General features: G+C 46.0%; 1 protein-coding gene across 3 annotated transcripts in view; it reads left to right on the top strand.

The window, feature by feature from the left end:
* TTC17 (tetratricopeptide repeat domain 17) overlaps positions 1 to 14,778 on the top strand; it is a 104,952-nt gene that overhangs the window by 35,368 nt on the left and 54,806 nt on the right. For all 3 annotated transcript variants that reach the window (XM_029582243.1, XM_029582242.1, XM_029582241.1), the window contains exons 14-16: positions 3,140 to 3,217; positions 3,459 to 3,683; positions 5,228 to 5,414. In XM_029582243.1, the coding sequence (XP_029438103.1) occupies positions 3,140 to 3,217; positions 3,459 to 3,683; positions 5,228 to 5,414 (490 nt within the window). The remainder of the gene's footprint in view (positions 1 to 3,139; positions 3,218 to 3,458; positions 3,684 to 5,227; positions 5,415 to 14,778) is intronic.

The raw sequence follows: 14,778 nt of genomic DNA, 5'->3' as shown, positions 1-14,778 counted from the left end.
CTCTTTCCCTACCGGGACATTTTATCCCCCTCAGCGTTAAAACCTCTCCATACACACCCGTTGAGTCAGTGGAGGCAGGCGACGAAGTTTCTATGGCAAGGGTCAGCAGTTATGGCATCGCAGGTCCTCTCAGACGTCCACATGGAGGGCGACTAGGTCACTGCGACACACAATTAGGCTGCAGCAGATGGGGTTTTTTCCCACAGGCTTGAACATGCACAGTGGGGCCGTTGCCTAGAGTTGGCACACACACGTGTGTGTGTGTGTGTTATCAAGCAAGCCCTTTACCTAGACTTGAGTGTGTAATTGCGCGAGTACATCCGTGTGTGCATTGGGGTGTGTGCAGGAGGCCACGTGGGCAGGAGAGTAGCTGTTAGATGACAGATAATAGTTCCAGGGTCTAAAAAGACTAAGCATTTTTCTATTTGTGTGGCTATCCAGCCGTCTCTTCACCTGTGCCAGCGCTGTCTGGAGGCTCAAGGCGATTTGTTTCCCAAGGATTTTGCTGCTGTGGGGCATCTCCCCTACCAGTGTGTGTCTCTGAGGAGGGCACAGGAGACAATGCAATGGACAGTTCCCCTCCCCCCTTGTTCACGATAGGAGGGACATTCCTGGGGGGAGGGCTTGAAGAGCGCCATGTTTGGTCTTATGGATCCAGCTGCCGCCTCCTGGGTGGAGTTTTTCCCAGAAGTTACAGGCTTTTCTGAAAAGGGTGTCCAGCAGAGGCTATGCAGCCCCGTAAGCTGGTGTCTAAGTTGGGCAAGCGCTATAAAGAGGCTGTCCCTGGTGAGTTAGAGGAGGATGAGGATCATGAATTGTTAGATGATTCCTGGGGTGATATGGATTCCACATCTCTAGAAGAGGGTGAAATGCCGCCTGATATGGATCCACATAGACTCTACTCCATTTCTTTCACAAGGGCGAGTTGGCAGGTCTGTTGACTCAGACCCTAAAAACACTTGGAGTAGATAGGAGTGACGCTGTGGGAGTCCAGAAGAAAGATTCTATCTTGGTCACATTGCGCAAAGCTTTCTATTTCTTTCCAGAACCGTTGCAGGAGTTTACTGACCTAGAGTAGAACGCCCCTGAAGCGAATTTTAAAGGTGGACGTTCTTTGGCAGGCCTGTAGCCCGGATCCAAAGACAAGGGAGCAGTTGCGGTTCCTGAAGGCTGATGCCCTGGTGTGCGCCGTCACCAAGCAAACCACTATCCCAGTTGAAGAGGGAAGAGCTCTGAAAGATGCCCAGGATAGAAGGATTGAGGCTATCCTCAAGCAGGCATTTGAAGAGATGGCAATGAATTTGCAAATAGCTTCTTGCTGCTGCTTAATTGCCCAAGCAGATTTACGTCTCTCTCAGGAGGCTCAAGGAGCCGATAACAGGCTGCCGATGGAGCCAGGAGCTGCATTTTTAGTGGATGCGAGCTGTGACTTGTTTCGTATAGCTGTTAAAGGTTTAGCTTCCATGATAATGGCAAGACACCTACTGTGGCTGCTGAACTCATCAACAGATACGATATCTAAGTCAGATTTGACAAGGTTACCCTTTAAGGGTTCGCTCTTCTTTGGGAAATAGATGGGGTGAATCCAAGATTCTGCAATTGCCAGAGGACAAGAAAGAGGCATTGCGTTCTTTTTGGGCGAGAGGCTACTCTAGGGACTTCCATCATTTTCGCCCTTACAGAGATGCAGCAAATCAGAAATCATGTGCCTTTGGAAGATCTCAGCCCTTTCGGCCTAAGAAGCCAAATAAGGACGTGGGCTCTGGGACCGGAACATCTCAATCTTCGCAGTGAATGAGCAGGAGCCTACCTTCCGGTTCTGGAGCTAGGCAGACATCTATCTCACTTTTATCACAGATGGGCCCAAATCACAACAGACCAGTGGGTCTTGAATGTAATAAGAGACATCTGTGCTCTAGAATATCTCCGAATTCGTTCAGATGCCTTTATAGTCTCTCCATGTGTGGCAGTGGTACTTGAAGGTTACTTGCTCCTTGAGGAAGACTGATCTGTTTGTTCTCCATGGTAGAGGAAGACAAGGGGAACCGGCGTCGCATGTGACATTAGCGCCTTGAGTTAAAGAGGGTCATCACTGCTGCCTATGTGGATGCAGATGTTCCATTGCCTAGGCAAGTTAGGGCATATTCCACTAGAGCACAGGCAGTCTCGTAGGCGGAGATTTGGTTTTTATCTCTGAGATTTGCTGAGTGGCAGCCTGGTGCTCCTTATATACTTTCTCCAAGCACTACCTCTTGGATGTTAAGGTGCAAGAGGAATCGGCCTTCACGCAGGCAGCCTCCCACCCGTTTGTTATGAGTTGTTTGAAGGACCAGGCCCTAAGATCAGTTGATGTTAAACTTTTTACTGAGCTCAGTAGTTCCGAGTTGGCTAGATGTAACGAGTGCTGTTAATAGTCATGGTTCAAGTAAAATCAGTATGTCCACAGTATGTCAGTGACATCAGTGAGTCTGTTTTCTTTGTCTCCATCTGCTGGTAGGAGTGCATAACCCACTGGTGTGGAAGAGAGGAAATTATCAGATTAGAAGTAATTTCACTTTTTTTTTTTTTAAGAAAGGGATTTTAAGGTTCATTGTGATTTATACTTTATTCATGAAAGCTCGTCCTGCTTTGCTGCCCGCATCATTATGACTGCAAACAATCGTGCTGTGCTGATTCTCAATGTGACACCAGCACGGGGTTCTGTTGCTTGCAGTGCAACGCGGTAGAGCAGAAACGGTCGACGAATTGACTCGTAAAGATTGTGGCTGTCATTAAAGATACAAAGCTTGTGTTTCAGAAAATTGTAACCATATAAAAATTAAAAACTTTTAGGATCAAAGGAGACTTTGTTATACGATTAGAAGGTAAATGGGAAATTTTCAGTCTCAGATGTAAAGGGAGAGGGGCATGGCTGCTCTTTAAATGGCATTTAGTTTTATAACGGGTTTTCCTTCCCCCCCCTTTTTTTTTTTTATTAAACACCCATAACTTGCTAGAAAATGTGGCTAAGAACAAAATATAATGTTTACATCCCGTATAAATGATCTTGATGTATTTATTGGGTGAGAGAGGATGGTGCATACATTGTAAAGTTCCTCGGGATGTCCGTTCTGATTGAAGGGTTTGTCTTTCTTCCCAGATCTTGTTTTCTCGAATCACTGGCATCCCCCTGAGAGAGGAACAAATAGGAGAGCTCCTCTTCCAGGCCCTGCAGAAGGTGAGCCGTGTACTGAGGAGGCAGTGCCTGAAGTGCTGCCCTAAGGTTGGTGCCGAGGAGTTTCCTGGGCTGATCTCTAGCCTTACCCTGTAACCTTCTCTCACGTCTGCCAAATATCAAACCAGATCAGTCTGAGAGAGAGAGATCTAGGTTTGTATGGATGTATCCAGACATCAAATTAACTTTCTCTGCTTGCCATTTTATTAAAGGAGACCTGACTTGTTCATTTCTTTTTGTCCAGCCAAGCAATCCACTTTGGTTCCTGCTGAATGAAGTTGGACTCTATTGGCGAGCAGTTGGGAACAGCACGAGTGCCATCACCTGTCTGAGCAGGGCATTGAATTTAGCACCTGAGCAATACCAAGATATCCCTCTTGTGAACCTGGCCAACCTCCTCATGCATTATGGCCTTCCTCTGGATGCCAGCAGACTGCTGCTAAGAGCATTGGCCATCAATAGCTCTGAGGTGAGCCATCATCTGTCTTACTCAGTGTCAGGCAGTAAACACATGGAATAAACCCTGCATTTCTTAGTTAGGCCGATGATACTTAAAAACTGTTAGTGCACCCAGGCAAAGGAGCTCAAGCTTGTTAAATAGGGCAGCCACTGAAATATCTGCCTGAAGGCACATGAGAGAATGAAACAGTAACCAGTTCTCATGTCTTTATTTTTCTTGGTTTTGGAGAATGTAGAATTTAACTTTTCCAACAACATTTAAAAAGGATTTGGACAAGTTCCTGAAGGAAAAGTCCATAAACCATTATTAAGGTAGAGTTACAGATATCCACTGCTTCCCTCTGCATCTTGGGATCCTGCCAGGTACCTGTGACCTGGCTTGGCCACTGTTGGAGACGGGGATACTGGGCTTGATGGACCCTGGGTCTGACCCGGTATGGGAAGCCTTGTGTTCTTATGAGAGGAAGGAATTGGGCAGAATCTGGTTAGACCTGTCGTGCACAGCCATTAGTTTGACCTGTTCTTGAAGCAGTAATGCATGAGTTAGAGATTTGGTTGATCTGTGGTTAATTTGCCAGTCGCATCCTTTCCATGAGGTGGAAAAAGCAGAGGTGAGGTTGTGTAGATGGAAATCCTCCTGGCGATCTTTTTACCCACTGCACTTGGCGTTTGCTTCCCGTGTCCTCCCAGCATGCTGCAGTTAGGAGTCTGTTTCAGAAGCAGCTTAGAATACGACAGCACGAGACTCCTTACAGATCATTCTCCTTATCTTTTTCTGGTGTATAAAACCCGATAAACAAACAAAACTTATTGCATTTCTTCACTATTACTCCCTCCCTCAGTAGGCTCATTGAGAAAGGGCGTAAGTCAGTCCGATTTAAAAGATCTCCCCTTCATTTCTTTGGGCTGACATGGCAAGCACATTGTTATGCTCTTGCTTGGAAGTGCACTAACGTGTTGGAATGACGCATGCTACGCCAACCCATTTGCAAAATATTAATATTCTTATGGCTTAGGTCAAACAGTAGGGCAGAGCGCAGAGTAACTCGCGATTCAGAGCTCCCGCAGAGAGGATTTGTGCCCCTGCAATGGGCAGACCTGAGCAGCTGTGTTGTCCAATTTGCTGCCTTCCAGCCTGCAGATAATTGACCCAGGAGATCCAACCCAACTGTGGACCGGATATGCCAAAAGGATTTGCTCGTCTGCTATCAATGGGGAAACGTGTTCAGCACATTTAGCTCTGTAGTTTTTAACTAGATAAAGACTCTTGCTTATCTGTTGAGTGTGTGCCTATGCACTTGATTTTGATTGAGTGCTTACTTAATTAGCTTGCCAAGTGCTCCTTTGGCAGAAGCCCCTCTGATCCTTGTGCTTTATTAATATTATAATCTCTGATGTTGTTAGTTTTGCCATATGTATATCAAAATTCATGATCTGTTGTGGTTCGACTTGTAAATATAAATGGAAAATTCAGTCTCTTTATTGAAACATTTTTGGCCCACAGCTGGACTTTCTCCCTTATGTGATGTGAGCCTTTGTTTTGCTGGTTTTTAGCCCCTGACGTTTCTGAGTCTGGGAAATGCCTACCTGGCCCTGAAGAACATCAGCGGAGCACTGCAAGCCTTCAGGCAGAGCTTGGCCCTGGCCACACGGTGCCCGGATTGTGAAAGCAGCCTGCAGCTGATCCGCTGCCTGCAGCTGTACCCACTGCTCTACAACATCACTGCATCCTCATGTTCTGGTAAGTCACCATGAATGTGAAAGGGAGACACTCTGGCTAGAAAGTTATTTTGCTGCTCTGTTTTTGGTTAGAGAGGAAACTAAGCCACATAGCCCTGTATCCTGCGTTGAAAAGCAATTTCCCTTCAACAGTCCTACAGCTTGTATTCCTTAAAATATTCTTATCTCTACTCCTCTATTTTGATCTTATTCTCTGGTCTGTTTGCTTTTTAGTATAGATATTTCTCTGAGGACAAGCAGGATGTCAGTCCTCATACATGGGTGACATCATCAGATAGATCCTGGCACAGAAATTTGATTTCAAAGTTTCTAGAAACTTTGAGCATGCTCTATCCACTTTAGACTGGTGAGCCTGACTTCAGTGCCTAGCAAAACTCTGGAAATTATTATAAAGAATAAAATCACAGACATGGTTTAATGGGACACGTCCAGCATGGACGTGTCCCATTGCTTCATTTTTTTGACGTTAATAGCCATGTGGATAAAGTTGAACCGGTAGATGTCGTGTACTTGGATTTTCAGAAGGCGTTTGACAAAGTCCTTCATGAAAACTAAAGTCATGGGATAGGAGGCAATTTCCTTTTGTGGGTTGGAAAGACAGGAAGCAGAAAGTATAATTAAGTGGTCTGTTTTCACAGTGGAGTGCCTCGGGATCAGTATTTGGACCGGTGCTTTTTATTGAATTTGATCTGATAAAGGGTACAACCAGTGAGGTGATCAAATCTGCAGATGACACAAAATTATAACAGGGTAGTTAAATCACAAGCAGACTGTGATACATTACAGGAGGACCTTGTGAGACTGGAAGATTGGGCATCCAAATGGCAGATGAAATTTAATGTGGACAAGTGCAAGGTGTTGCATATAGGGAAAAATAACCCTTGTTGTAGTTACACAATGTTAGGTTTATTTATGTATTTATTTAACAGCTTTTTTATACCAACATTAGAGGGCACATCATATCAGTTTACATCTGAACAAAAAGGTGGAAAATACAAAAAGCAGGGAGGGGGGGAGAGGGGAGCAACAAGAGTAGAAGGAGGCTCTATATGTGAGCCTGAAAAATTGAAACTAAAAGGTTAGGTTCCATATTAGGAGCTACCACCCAGGAAAGAGATCTAGGCATCATAGTGGATGATACATTGAAATTGTCGGCTCAGTGTGCTGCGGCAGTCAAAAAAGCAAACAGAATGTTAGGAATTATTAGGAAGGGAATGGTTAATAGAACGGAAAATGTCATAATGCCTCTATATCGCTCCATGGTGAGACTGCACCTTGAATACTGTGTACAATTCTGGTCACCGCATCTCAAAAAGATATAGTTGCGATGGAGAACGTACAGAGAAGGGCAACCAAAATAAGGGGCATGGAATGGCTCCCCAATGAGGAAATCCTAAAGAGGGCTGTTCAGCTTGAGGAAGCGACGGCTATGAGGGGGGATATGATAGAGGTCTTCAAAATCATGAAAAGACTTGACTGGATAAATGTGAATCGATTACTCTCTCAGATAATAGGACTAGGAGACACTGCATAAAGTTAACAAGTAGCACATTTAGAACAAATCGGAGAAAAAAATTTTTCATGCAGAACACATTCCCTGTAAGTATCCAGATCAGTCCAGGCTCCTGAGTTTTGCCTCTGTTCCAGTAGATGGAGACAAAGAAAGTGTTTAGCAGTCACCACTACTTAACACCTCCAGCAACTCAGTATTTCTCTGTCTCCAGCAGATGGAAGAGATGCAGAACCTGCAGTTCTATACCTGACCCCCCAAAAAAAAGAAAAGGAGAGGAAAAGGATAGAATAGGAAGATTTCCCTCCCAAGAGGTTGGCTTGGGAGGGAAATGGTCCTGGTGGGACCATCCCTCCTGGTGTTCAGAGGAGAACGAGCTGGGGACCCTTAATTGCTTGCTGATCCATGCTGGGAGTGAAAGCTAGTGCCTCCAGTTCCCTCTCCCTTAGGAGGCTTGGGAGAAGTCTCTGGCACTATTCAGATAAGGCTATTAGTTTTCTGTCTGTTTTATAAAGTTTAAAAAAAAAAAAAAAGACGGAGCATTTTTCTTTTTGTTTATGATCCCGCCAGTGGCAGAAGGGCTCTGGTCAAGCGGCGAGCACCCATTGCGGCTCTCAGCGTGTTCTCCTTTTCTGGGGTGTGCCGCGCATTTGGGACCAGGCCATGCTGCGTGGCGGCTGATGCACAGCATGTGGAGAGAGTGCCACGAACCTCTCTAGGGCCGGCCGCTGTCACGGATGCCTCTATGATGGGAGGGCATATCAGAGTGGTCTGCAGTGGCATCTTCTTAACACGAGTCTGGTGGGCCTGGGGTGTAATGCGGGAGGCCATTGATCCATTCCCACTGGGTGTGGGAACAGCGGCCATCTTGGATACCTTTACAGCAAATGTACAAGCCTGTGCTTTCTCTAGCAGATCTCTCCATGGAGGAGGCCCCTGGGGGCCAATTGGGGGAGGAACAAGATCTCTGGAGGAGGATTGGGAGGGGTCCTCCTCTTTTTAGCTGGAATTTGTTCTTTTGCTGCACAAAGCCTTTTTGGCCCGCAAGGCCATGGAGCGTCTCTTGCCGAAACGGAGGATGGCAGAGGCCCCCCCCCAAAGGAAGAAGTCCACATTTTCAGGGGCCACTAGGATTCAGAGGATTCATGGTCCTTCTGGGACGGGGCCACCGAGTAGGGTTCCTCGAAGGAGTCTGATCGTGGATTGCCATCTGGGGATGGTTCTTCTGATGCTGATCCTTCTTGCTTAGCATAGAGTCCAGAGGAGGATGCGGGATAGGTCCCAATGATGGAAGACAACAATCCCATGGTGCTTCAAAGAGAAGAACTCAGGCCCCTGATCCCGCTGGTCCTGGAGGAATTAGGAATAACGGTTCCGCAAGAGCAGGGCTGACCTGGAGGAAGTGGGATCCGGTCATGACCGGCTTAAGGGGTCAAGCCAAGACTTCCCTTTTCACAGGTCGGTGAAAGAGCTGGTAGTCAAGGAGTGGGACACTTCGGAGACTGGCCTTAAGGTTAAGGGTATGGATAGGCTTTATCCTTTGCCCAAAGACACTCTGGGCTCTTGAGGGTGTCCAAGGTGGATGCTTCTGTCTCGGCAGTTACTAGAAGGACCACCATTCTGGTAGCTAGCACAGAAGCTCTGAAGGATTTGGAGGGTAGGAAGCTCGAGGTACGTCTTAAGATTTTCGAGGTGTCTGCATTTGGCATCCGTGCGGCTGTGTGCAGCAGCTTTATGCTCCGGGCTAGTTTAAGATGGGTACAGCAGTTACAAGGTAACAGGGATATGACACCTCAGGAATCTAAACAGGCGGAGCAATTGGAGGCTGCAGTTGCAACAAAGGCAATTCCATCAGAGCAGTGCTCCGAGTGATGGCCAAAGGCAAACCTCAGGGAGGTCGCAGTCCTAGAACCAGCCATTTCATGGGCGCAGACTGAGCCGAGATAGCTCGGGCCAAAGCAGTAGCGGAGCCAAGCCTTCACAATGAGGAGAGGCCGGCCCACTCCTCAGTCCCAGTCATCAGAGGTCGTTTGACTCATTTTTATGAGGAGTGGGTCAAAATCATGTCGGACCAGTGGGTTCTAAGCGTGATAGGACAAGGCTATGCTTTTAGAATTTGCTCAGCCACACAGAAACCTGTTTATGGTATCTCCTTGTCCCTCGGTGGAGAAGAGGCTGATCGTTCAGCAGACTATACAGTGATGACAAATGCTGGGAGCCAGGACAAGCAGGGGACGGTATTATTCCATTTATGTTGTGCTACCAAAAAAGGAAGGAACCTTTCGTCCAATTCTGGATTTAAAAAAGGTGAACGTAATGTTTCCCATTTCCGGATGGAGAGACTGCGGTCCATCATAGCGGGGAGTGTATGGCTTCCTTGGATCTGACTGAGGCATAGCAATTTGCATGGATCATCAGAGGTACCTCAGGTTTATGATCCTGGGGAGGCATTTTCAATTTTGCGCCCTCCTGTTTGGACTAGCAACAGCCCCGAGGACCTTCACCAAGGTGATGGTGGTGGCGGCGGCCGCCCTTAGAAAGGAGGGCATGCTAGTTCACCCGTTATCTGGATGACTGGCTCATCTAGGCAAAGTCGGAAGACCTTTTTTGTAGACGAGCGGTGGATGTGGTATTGCACAGCCCAAGATTGTTGGGCTGGATAGTGAATCTGTCCAAGAGCCAACTTTCTCCTTTGCAGGTTCTGGATTTCTTGGGCGTTCGCTTTGAATCCCACATGCGGGTCTTTCTCACAAAAGAGCAGATTGTCAAGCAGCAGATTCAAGTTCAGAACCTGCTGGTAACCAGAGTGCCCAGGGTCTGGGATTACTTTCAGGTCCTCGGTTCCATGGCTTTGACCATGGAACCGAGGACCTACTCATATGAGACCTCCACAGAAAGTATTGCTATCCCTGTGGGATCCCATTTCAGAGAAGTTTCATCTTTCACTACCGCTTACAGATTCTGCCGGGTCCAGTCTTTTGTGGTGGTTTGGCTGGGACCATTTGTGCCAAGGGGTGGCTATGTGCATCCATAAAACTCCACTCACCAAACCGAAATCTCATAAGAACATAAGAAAATGCCATACTGGGTCAGACCAAGGGTCCATCAAGCCCTGCATCCTGTTTCCAACAGTGGCCAATCCAGGCCATAAAAACCTGGCAAGTACCCAAAAACTAAATCTATTCCATGTTACCATTGCTAATCGCAGTGGCTATTCTCTAAGTGAACTGAATAGCAGGTAATGGACTTCTCTTCCAAGAACGTATCCAATCCTTTTTTAAACACCGCTATACTAACTGCACTAGCCACAACCTCTGGCAACAAATTCCAGAGTTTAATTGTGCGTTGAGTAAAGAACTTTCTCTGATTTAGTTTTAAATGTGCCACATGCTAACTTCATGGAGTGCCCCCTAGTCTTTCTACTATCCAAAAGAGTAAATAACAGATTCACATCTACCCGTTCTCTTATAATTTTAAACATCTCTATCATATCCCCCCTCAGCCGTCTCTTCTCCAAGCTGAAAAGGCCTAACCTCTTTAGTCTTTCCTCATAGGGGAGCTGTTCCATTCCCCTTATCATTTTGGTAGCCCTTCTCTGTACCTTCTCCATCGCAATTATATCTTTTTTGAGATGCGACGACCAGAACTGTGCACAGTATTCAAGGTGCGGTCTCACCATGGAGTGATACAGAGGCATTATGACATTTTCCGTTTTCACCATTCCCTTTCTAATAATTCCCAACATTCTGTTTGCTTTTTTGACTGCCGCAGCACACTGAACTGACGATTTCAATGTGTTATCCACATTATCCACTATGACGCCTAGATCTCTTTCTTGGGTTGTAGCACCTAATATCGCCGTTCAACTAACAAAGGTCTATTAAAAATTCCACCTGCTCGTCACAAACTTATCTCAACTCAGAAGAGAGCCATATGCCTAGGAAGCCCCGAGCTATGGAACTCCCTCCCAACCGAACTGAGAACACAAGAAAATCTAAAAACCTTCAAAAAAGAACTAAAAACTTGGATGTTCACCAAAGCCTACCAAAACACCCTATGACTCTATGCTACAACTTCCCTCCCTATCGGCCTATATAAACATGCAGATCCAATCCAAAACACGTAAATTAACCTGTACAAGTTACAACCAAACTGTTTATAACGATTAAGATAACTGTTAACAAGCGTATGAATTTTGAACACTGTTAAACATCGAAACTTTGTAAACTGTTGTGATGGCGAAAACCGAACGATGGTATATAAAAGCCGATAAATAATGACTACCGACACCAGTCTCTCTGGTTAGGGAGCTGTGTGTCCATCCCAGTCGGCAGAGGAAGCAACCTGGTCCATCATTCGCCTAGAGACAAGAGCAGTGAGGTTGGCTCTGCAGGAGTTTCTCCCTCTTTTGCGCAACCGTGCCATCAGAGTCCTGTCAGACAATGCGATGACTGTAGCCTGCATCAACTGCCAGAGAGGCACCAAGAGTCTAGGGTTGTGCTGGAAGTAGAGATGCTAATGTGCTCTGCAGAGCAGCATCTGGCCTTGATAGTGGCCTCACACATAATGGGGTCCGTCAATATGCAAGTGGATTTTCTCAGCCAACAATGTTTGGTCCCGGGAGAATGGGAGCTTTCAGAGGAAGCAATGACCCTCATTTCTTGCAGATGGGGCATTCCTCATTTGGATCTGATGGCACCTCAAAGGAATGCCAAAGCACTGCACTTCTTCAGTCGCAGAAGAGGGCACGGAGTGGAAGGGGTCGACGCCCTGGTTCTTCTTTGGCCGGATGACTTTCTGATCTACATGTTTCCACTGTGGCCTCTGGTGGACAAGGTTGTAAGAATAGAAATCCATCCAGGACAGGTGATTATTGTAGCTCTGGAGTGGCCACGAAGGCCTTGGTTTGCAGATTTGGTCAATCTAGCAGTGGATGGCCCCTTGAGACTGGGCCATCTGCAAAATCTATTACAGCAGGGCCCCATATTTTCAGATCAAGCAGATTGCTTTTGTCTAGCGGCTTGGCTTTTGAAAAGAGGTAATTGAGTAAGAGAGGATATCCTGGAGATGTTGTTTCTACCCTGTTGCAGGCTCGTAAGATTTCTACTTCCTTGGAGCATGTCCAGGTTTGGAAAGTCTTCGAGTCTTGGTGTACGGAGCATGAGGTGGATCCTCAGTGATCATCAGTGACTCAGATACTGATCTTTTTGCAGAGATGCCTGTGGAAAAGTTTGTCCTTTAGTTCCCTGAGAGTGCAGGTGTCTGCCCTGGACTGCTTGCGGGACAAGGTTCATGGGACATTTCTGGCTGTGCATCCAGATGTTTTACGTTTCCTTCGCAGGGCAAAGCATTTGCACCGCCCTGTTCGTAAGATGTGTCCTTCTTGGACCTTTAATTTGGTCCTCAAGGTTATGTGTGATGCGCCAGTTGAGCCTCTTGAGAGCCACCATAAAAGATCTGACTTTGAAGGTGGTTTTCTTGGGCGCAGACTTGTTCAGCCAGAAGGGTGTCTGAACTTCAAGCCTTGTCATGTAGGGAACCTTTTTTGCGGATTTAGGGTTCCAGGGTCTCTTTGAGAATAGTTCCATCTTTTCTGCCGAAAGTAGTTTAGGCATTCCACTTAAGTCAGTCAGTGGAGCTCCCGGCTATTACAAATCTGGAGGTTGGTGCACTGCATGCAAAAGAATTAAGACGTCTGGATGTCAGAATAACTTTGTTGCGGTATCTAGAGGTCACTAACAGTTTCAGATTGTCGGATCACATTTTTGTGCTAGGGAGTGGTGCAAAAAAGTGTCAGAAAGCATCAAAGGCCGCAATTGCATGTTTGAAGGAGGCCATTGGTTCCACATATATCTGTCGTGGTCGTCTTCTCCCGAAGGGATTAAGGGCTCATTTTACCCATTCCCAGGCAGCTTTCTGAGCAGAGTGCCAACTAATTTCGCTGCAAGAGATTTGCAGTGGCTACTTGGAAGTCTTTACATTCCTTTGCCAGATACTACCGATTGACGTCCAGGCCCCAGACAGCGGCAGTTTCGGTGAAAGTGTACTTTGAGCGGGACTCTCACAGTCCCACCCTGGTTAGGGAAGCTTTGGCACATTCCAGGAGTTTGGACTGATCTGGGTACATACAGGGAAAGAAAAATTGGTTCTTACCTGCTAATTTTCATTCCTGTAGAACCACAGATCTGTCCAGAATCCCGCCCGGTGGTGGAGAGGAGATTTGGAGAGTCTGTTTTTCTATAATAATTCTTAAGAGTGGCACAGGTTTCTGATTAGTTCTTACAATAAAAGTTCCAAATTTGGTTATACATTTTCCTCTTTCCTCTGCTCGTTCTGGGGAATATTATAGCATTGATTTGTTAGATTTTTTTTTTCTTTAACTTTTATGCTTGGGTACCTAGTAATACTGAAGAGTTGCAGGTGGCACACCAGGTTAAGAGGCGATGTCTGTGAAACTTTGTCTCCATCTGCTGGAAGGGAAGCAAAACCCAGGAGTCTGGCCTGATCTATGGTACTACAGGAATGAAAATTAGGTAAGAACCAGTTTCCTATTATGCTCTGGAGTTCATTGCCTGAGGATGTGGTTACACAGTTAGTGTAACTTGGTTTAAAAAAAAAGGTTTGGATAAGTTCCTGGAGAAGTCCATAAGCTGCTGTTAGTCAATAAGGAATAGTAGCTTCGGATCTATTTAATGTTTGGGGTACTTGCCAGGTTCTTGTGGCCTGGATTGGCCACTGTTAGAAACAGGATGCTGGGCTTGATGGGCCCTTGGTCTGACCCAGTATAGCAATTTGTTTTTACAGCCATAAGAGAAGGATAGAATCTGAAGATGGAGGTATATCTCAAGGTTTTTGAAGTGGCTGCATTAGTTCTGCGGGCTGTATTTTGTAGCAGCTTTATGGTGGAAGCAGGTGCCTGTGGGCATGTCTGAACAGGTGCTCCTGGATGGGAAGGCAGGAAGACTTCTTTCTATGGCCTCATTAGGACTTCTGCTAGGGGCAGCATTGTGATATTTTCTGCTAAACATCCGCTATGATTACGAAACTGGTCGGTCTGTGTTTATGCTAAGTCATGGTTAGGAAAGCTTCCTTATAAAGGATGGCTCCTGTATGACAAGGACTTGGAGAAACAGTGAAGCATTATGGTGATTCCAAATCACTTGAACTGCCAGAGGATACACCCAAGTATTTTTGGAAACTCCCTAATAGACCAAAGTTTTTAGAGAGGTTTGCCATTCTCACCCAGGGAAATCATCTGTCATCTACCTCTTCCTACCCTCTGAAGTATTTTAGGGAAGGATTGGAAGGGGGGGAAGGCTATGCAAAGAGTGTCAGGGGATCCACTCTTTGTTACCAAGGATAGGAGATGGGTTGATTCCGCTTTTCAAAGAGTGGACCCATATAAGCAGTGAGTTCTGTTGAATTTTCTCATCCAGTAATGGACATGTTGGTAGTTCCCCCCCGTACTTCCATAACAAAGAGAGAAGTGGTACAGGCAACTCTGGACCGGCTTCTCCAACTGGCAGCAGTCATTCTGGGGCTCAGAGTCGCTACTCCATATATATTTCGTAGTTCCAAAGATGGAAGGCTCCTTCAGGCCACTTCTGGTCTTGCAGAAGTTGAATGCATGTTTAAAGGTTTCTCATTTTCGAATGAAAACTCTGCAGTCCATGAATGTTGCAGTTCAGAAAGGAGAATTCTTTATATCCTTGGGTCTCGGATCCTTGGATCTTGTTTTAATTTTTATTGCTTTTATAGTTTTATTGTCTTTCATTGTTGACCATTGCTTTAGAAGGCCTTATTGTAAGACCTAGAAAGCAATTCATAACATTTTTGTAAACAAATCTCTCCAAGG

Source organism: Rhinatrema bivittatum, chromosome 17 (genome assembly GCF_901001135.1).
Source record: "Rhinatrema bivittatum chromosome 17, aRhiBiv1.1, whole genome shotgun sequence".
NCBI lineage: Eukaryota > Metazoa > Chordata > Amphibia > Gymnophiona > Rhinatrematidae > Rhinatrema > Rhinatrema bivittatum.
This window is presented reverse-complemented; position numbering and strand designations above follow the sequence as displayed.